Source organism: Mus pahari, unplaced genomic scaffold (assembly GCF_900095145.1).
Source record: "Mus pahari unplaced genomic scaffold, PAHARI_EIJ_v1.1 scaffold_10971_1, whole genome shotgun sequence".
In the NCBI taxonomy this organism is placed as follows: domain Eukaryota; kingdom Metazoa; phylum Chordata; class Mammalia; order Rodentia; family Muridae; genus Mus; species Mus pahari.
In genome coordinates, this window is record NW_018392824.1 from 17948 (window position 1) to 25037 (window position 7090).

A 7090-nucleotide genomic window follows, 5' to 3' on the forward strand; every position below is an offset into this window, starting at 1 on the left:
TAGACTCCAGAGAACTAAATAACCCTATTAAAACATGGGGAACAGAGCTAAATAAATAATTCTCAACTAAGGAAACTCAAATGGCCAAGAAGCACCTAAAGAAATACTCAACATTCTTAATTGTTAGGGAAATGCAAATCAAAACAACCCTGAGATTCCACCTTACACCAGTCAGAGGGCTAAGATCCAAAACTCAGTAGACTTCGGATGCTGGAGAGGATGTGGAGAAAAAGAAACACTTCTCCATTGCTGGTGGGATTGCAAACTGGTACAATCACTCTGGAAATCAATCTGGCAGTTCCTCAGAAAACTAGATTTAGTACTACCTGAGGACCCAGCATTACCACTCCTGGGCATATACCCAGAAGATGCTCCAACATATAACAAGGACACATGCTCCACTATGTTCAAAGCAACTTTATTTATAATAGCCTGAAGCTGAAAAGAACCCAGATGTCCCTCAACAGAGGAGTGGATACAAAAAATGTGGTACATTTATATAATGGAGTACTATTCAGCTATTAAAAATAATGAATTCCAGGCTCTTCCCCACTTTCCCCTCTATAAGTTTCAGTGTATAAGGTTGTATGTGGAGGTTCTTGATCCACTTGGACTTGAGCCCTGTACAAGGATATAAAAATGGATTGATGTGCATTCTTCTACATGCTGACTGCCCATTGAACCAGCACCATTTGTTGAAAATGCTGTCTTTTTTCCACTGGATGGTTTTAGCTCCTTTTTCAAAGATCAAATGACCATAGGTGTGTGGGACCATTTCTGGGTCTTCAATTCTGTTCCATTAAGCTTCCTGCCTGTCACTGTACCAATACCATACAGTTTTTTTTTCCTTTATTAGATATTTTCTTTATTTACATTTCAAATGCTATACCGAAAATTCCCTATACCCTCCCCCCGCCCTGTATACATGGGCACAGGGGAAATTTTCCTGAACAGAACACCAATGGCTTATGCTCTAAGATCAACAATAGACAAATGGGACCTCATAAAATTGCAAAGCTTCTGTAAGGCAAAGGACACTGTCAATAGGACAAAACGTCAATCAACAGATTGGGAAAAGATCTTTACCAATCTTAAATGCTCTATTCGGCTAATATCCAATAATTCTTCCTTCTTCCCCTGGACTCTATGAACTGAGAGTCTAGAGCAGAATCTTGGGTGAGTGGTGTGCTGTTTAATTAATTCTGCAAGGGTTCCCCTTTCTTTTTTCTTTTTCTTTTTTTCCTTGTTCTAATATGTATCCCTACTAGACTTAGAATAGAAGAGTGGTTGAACGATTTAAGTGAGGCTTACTGGGCTCTACTTGTAGAAGAATGGAGGACAGTGCTAAGGCTTATTTGAGGGGTGAGGACCGGGCGAAATAGATTTCAGATAGGAAAAGTTCTAGTAACTGGCTAGAGACTATTCTTGCGATTTGGAAGCAAAGAATGTTGCTGCTTTTTGTCCCTGTTCTGAAAAAAGTATGCTTCAAACTAAATAGTTTGGGATTAATTAACTCTTACAGAGAAGATTACAAGACAGCCTAATATTGATTGTGTTGCAAGGTTATCATTGGTCACTAGTATATAGATCTACATGAAAAGGACAGAACAGATGTAGGGCATTGGGCTATACATAGGCAGAATAGATCTCTGCTAGGGATCTGCAGCTCTGCTACAATTACTCCACAAGTCCATCTCCACATAGTACCTGCTGCCACAGATCCACCTGAAACAGCACTATCTCCTGAGACCTACAGACAACAAAGCTGCCTTCCTCCAAAAACCTCATCTGACTAAAGACTACCGAGACACATGCTGAACCCCACAAAAGACAGACTTGGGACCTTCCAGCTACAGATGAACTCTCTTGTCACAGCCAATTGCTGCTGAACTTGGGGAAAGTTACATGATAGTGAGGAAAACATAATGTCTATCTAGATTAATTGCTGTTCAAAACTGATGTTATTGGTGTTCGAATTGTACTACCCATGAAACGATTGATTGTACACTCTCTTGCCTTCCCAGCCCTTGCCCTTAGCCCTCCTCACTTCTCTGGCTCAGTTGAGCTACTTCTCTAGGCTGTATGGTTTCTTCTGATACTTCCATAGCACCTTAAAATTTCACCACAAATGACACAATTACACAGTGACCCCCACCTTTTTTTTTTTTTATAAAAACAAAAGGAGGATTTGTGGGGCATTGGGCTATACACAGTCTAGTCTCCAGTCAAGCTGAGGTCTGAACCCCGGTAGAACCTGGTGGTGGTAATTCCCACCTACATGGGACGGAATTCCCACCTCATGTCTCCTGGACCCCTGACTCCTATTGAAATTACCGCCCCCATAACCCCCACAGGAAAGGCTCGTGGCTAGTAGTCATGTACACTATGTCCCAAGCTTCTGGTCTTCAGGCTAGACTCCTCCCAGTTACCTAGCAACAAGATAACAATCCCACTATAAGAGGGGCTGCTTGGCCCCTCCTCCCCCACTCTCTCTTCCTCCTCCTCCTCCTCCTCCTCCTTCTTCCTCTCTCTCTCTCTCTCTCTCTCTCTCTCTCTCTCAGCTCTTACTCTCTTAAGCTTTCACCTTTCTTATTCCCTTTCTTTCCTTCTCTCTCTTTTCCCCTTCCCTCCTCTTGGCCATGGCCGGTCTCTCTCTCTTTCACCTTTCTCCTTTCCCCCTGCCTTTCTACAATAAACCTCTAAAATCATAGACTGTCTCTGTTCATCAAGGCCCTCTGTGCTTGGACAATGGGATAGACTTTCTTCTAATGGGCCGTTTCTAATCTCCCAATGAAAGGCCTTCCTGTGCTCCAGACACGGACTGGACTTAGGACTCTCGCCTGTGTCTGAACCTCTCTCCCTCTGCCCTCTTCCCATATCTCTGGGGCTGAGAGTGTAGCCTTGGGGCCCCTATTTTATTCTCAGCTTCTCTGCCATATCCAGCATGGGATGCTGGAGACTGAGAACCTGGTTCTGGGGGCTGCCCCTTACCTACTCCCTACTGAGTGGGGTCAGTGGCTTCACACAGCCAGATGCCCACCCGGGACCGAGTGGAAAGCGTCTGGCAGTCCTCCCGCATCCGTCTGCCCAGAGCACAGGAAACTCTGGCCGGACATGGGCTCTCTTCCTCCTCCCTTTCCCCCTACACCCTCAGCCCAACAAACAGAGAAATAAAAATAATGCAAAATGTAGAGTTTGAGGATAAAATGAGTGTCAGTAACTATAATAGAGCTAAGGCCAGTTCTTAAAGAGGTAAAAAAAAAATTAAAAACAGTCTAATGCTTAGTGGAATAAATGGAGTGATAACCTCAGTGTAAGCACTAAACTAGCTATGCTTCCAACTTTTCAAAATTGTTTTTAAAAAACTTAAGTTGCAAATGAAACCATCACCAAAAGAAAGCTGGTGCTAATATAATTAAATAAGGAGGCCAAGTTCCATTCCCACCAAACAGCCGAACTTGATAGGTTTAGTCAATTGGATCTGGACTAAAAGGCAAGGGTGTAAAAATGGGGTGGTTAAATCTACCTCCATGACTTTGGAAACATTTGGTTGCAAGCATGTGTCAGGCAGTTCCCTGATGGAGACCAAAAGAGACCATAGTCTGAAGTTCTGAAAGTGAACTCTAGCTTTCATTTGAGACCTCAAGATGTTGAAGATGCCAGAGTCATACATGCAAAGGGGAGCTGCAGAGCAGATGTCCCAAGACATCGAAATAGGTTACAGCAAACAAGGATGAAAGGAGTTCAGAATCAAAAGGGCATTTGACATCAGACACGGAATTGCGGAGTGTGGAGGTTGCCCTACAGGTTTTCATTTGCTTTGGGATAGTAGCTCCACGTTGTCTATCTCTTCCCTTTTGGAATAGTAATGAACATTCTGTGCCATTGTATATTGGATGTGATCAGGTTTTTTATTTTGAATTTACAACAGATTGGATTTAAGAGATAGCTGTGAGTGTGAGAGAGACTTAAACTTTGGAGTTTTAAACAGTGTGGAATCAGCAATAGATTGTTGGGACTTGTGAAGTTGGACTGAGTGCCTATGGGGCTCAGAGATTGGAAGTGGTAGGTTGAATAAAAACAACCCCTTAAGACTCATAGTTTTGAATGCTTAGTCACTGGGGCCAGTGCCACTATTGGAAAATGATAGAATGATAAGTAGGTATATTGTAGGAATTGTATCATAGGTTGGAATTTGAGGTGTCAAAAGCCCATCCCAGGCCAGTCTCTCCCTTGGTCTATGAATCAGGTTTTATATTAGCTGATTTACCAGGTCCCTGCTTTTCTATGGTCATGAGCCTTGTTATGATGGTAGTGAACTAAATCACTGACACATTAAGCAAACCTCCATTTAAGTGCTTTCATTTATGAGACTCTCCATTAATCATGGTGTCTCTTCAAAGAAATAGACAGTGACTAAGACAAAGAGAGAGAGAAACTGAGAGTTCAAGAATTATAGAACCCATCATTGTGAAATTAAAAAAAAAAAACATTACAATCCTGCATTTTAGCAAAGCTAGTGAACCACATAAGTACCACTACTTATTACATATAGGTACTTAATTTAGTAAACAGTCTTGAGATTTTTTTCAATATTTTATTAGGTATTTTCTTCATTTACATTTCAAATGCTATCCTGAAAGTCCTCTATACCCTCCCCCTGCCCTGCTCCCCTACCCACCCATTCCTGCTTCCTGGCACTGGTGTTCCCCTGTACTGGGGCATATAAAGTTTGCAAGACCAAGGGGCCTCTCTTCCCAATGATGGCCAACTAGGCCATCTTCTGCTACATATGCAGCTAGAGACACGAGCTCTGGGGGTACTGGTTNGTTCATATTNTTGTTCCACCTATAGGGTTGCAGCCCCCTTGAGCTCCTTGGGTACTTTCTCTAACTCCTCCATTGGGGACCCTGTGTTCCATCCAATAGATGACTGTAAGCATCCACTTCTGTATTTGCCAGGCACTGGCCTAGCCTCACATGAGACAGCTATATCAGAGTCCGTTCAGCAAAAATCTTGCTGTCATATGCCATAGTGTCTGCGTTTGATGGCTGATTATGGGATAGATCCCCGGGTGGTGTAGGATGCTTCATTTCTCCTTAGAATAGGGAACAAAATACCCATGGAAAGAGTTGCAAAAAGACAAAGTTTGGAGCTAAGACGAAAGGATGGGCCATCCAGAGACTGCCCCAGTCTTGAGATTTTTAATTCTCAATCTACTTGTTCTTCTCTGCACATTGCCTATATTCCAATACAACTGAAAATTATTTTCTTGACTAACAACGCAACTGGCATATATAGTACATACAGTTGGTCAGACATTTTCGTGTAATATGGGGTAGAATTATAAGGCCTAAAACATATATGGCTAGAATAAAAATGTAATGACCAAAAATGAATAATCTATAATGGTAATAAATGACACCAGCTCCAGACACTTTTAACTGTAATAAATATTCTTTACTAAATTTTGACTTCTGTTTTTATCCAGCTCCTTAATGGACTATGTGCCTTGAGTTTCCAACATGGCTACCAGAAATTATTTGATTAGTGCTCTGATATATTGTACGTAAGGGATGATAAATCCTGAAAAAAATGGAAGAACATAGATTTTTTTTTTTGCTTACCTTGTACTCTTTCCTTACCTTGAGGTACAAATGCAGCAGTCAACATGAAGATTCCCCTCAGGGACATGAGAACCAGCTGGGTTATTCTACGTCCCATGTGATTAAGAACAAAGTGTCCGCTAACACTGATTAGTATGGCCAATGCATTAATGAGAAACTGCAACAGGATAATATTAGTACTCAGGTGTTGGAGGTGAAGTGATAGGCCAAAATAAGATACTGTAAGTAAATGTCTATAGTGAAAAAAAGAAAAACAGCATATCACAAGGTTTAGAATTGATGTTTAACAGGTGTTAATAATATTGAACAAGAAACCTAATTCTAGTAGTTTTACTATGAAGGCATTTTGCCCTTGGGGATTTTTTACATCTAGGGTATAATTTTATAGCCACCAAGAATCATTGTGTGATGAGTGATCACATCATAATCACTCTTGAAGTTTTGGAAGGTGTTAGTGGGTTTGTAGTATACATGGTGGGTCTTTCCGTACATTCAACTGTATGAAGGTTCCATCTTTATATTTATGCATGTTCTTGAGTTCAATGTATTTATGTACATTGTATTGGAGTTTTTATCTTCTTTGAAGGGAATGAGACAACTGGGGAGTAACAACATCCAAGTTTATAGTGTTTGGCATTGTCACCATCAGCCCATGATGATGAGCCTGGCATGAAGTTAAGTTCTGTGTGGCTATACTCAAAACTATTTGATTACTTCTAGCAACAGAAATTGTCATATTCTACCTCAAATCCGTCAATGAGAAAATTTGTCTCTACACTATTTCAATAGGCACATTGTAAGCATACCTTCTAAAGGACATGACACATATCCGCTTACGTAAGATGGGGATGCGGAACAAGTCTCTTGGAGAAGATTTTTTCTTTGCTGCCTCGAGTTCCTTCTTCATACTAGTTTTCACAACCTTCAAAAAAACCCAAGAGTTTTTAATTGTCACAAAATGATGAGAACTCTGGGTTATTACATACACTTATAGAAGACCAGATCGATAACTATTAATTTTCTATACTGAAAGTATGAACATCAAAGATACATTTACAGCCAAAAATTAGAGTAAAAGGAAAGCCCACAATACAAAAACACTCAGGGGATTTCTACAGTGAAGTATATTAAACAAGGGATTGTATGTGGCTATTAAACATTAAAAGAGTCCTTGCTTCTGGAGATAAAGATTAGAAAGGAAAACACCTGAAGAGTTTTTTAACATAAAATTCATTTATTTAGACCATTGAGTTTAGATGGTAATGCTGCTTATGTTGGGCTTCCACTGATTCTGAATGACTGAAAATAGGTTCAGGAAAAATAATTCTTTGCAAGGCTCCTTATTTAGCTTAAAACTCATGCTATAAATCAAAACAACCCTGAGATTCCATCTCACACCAGTCAGAATGGCCAAGATTAAAGATTCAGGTGACAGCAGATGCTGGCGAGGTTGTGGAGAAATA

The 7090-nt window shown here is 40.7% G+C and overlaps 1 protein-coding gene across 1 annotated transcript in view; it reads right to left on the reverse strand.

Annotated features, from left to right (window-relative positions):
• LOC110315194 (solute carrier family 22 member 27-like) overlaps positions 1 to 6571 on the reverse strand; it is a 9947-nt gene extending 3376 nt beyond the window's left edge. Inside the window, exons 1-2 of the mRNA XM_021189315.1 lie at positions 6434 to 6571; positions 5646 to 5860 (exon numbers count right to left, since the gene is read on the reverse strand). Of these exons, the coding sequence (XP_021044974.1) occupies positions 5646 to 5860; positions 6434 to 6534 (316 nt within the window). The 5' untranslated portion in view covers positions 6535 to 6571. The remainder of the gene's footprint in view (positions 1 to 5645; positions 5861 to 6433) is intronic.
• Positions 6572 to 7090: the final 519 nt, after the last annotated feature.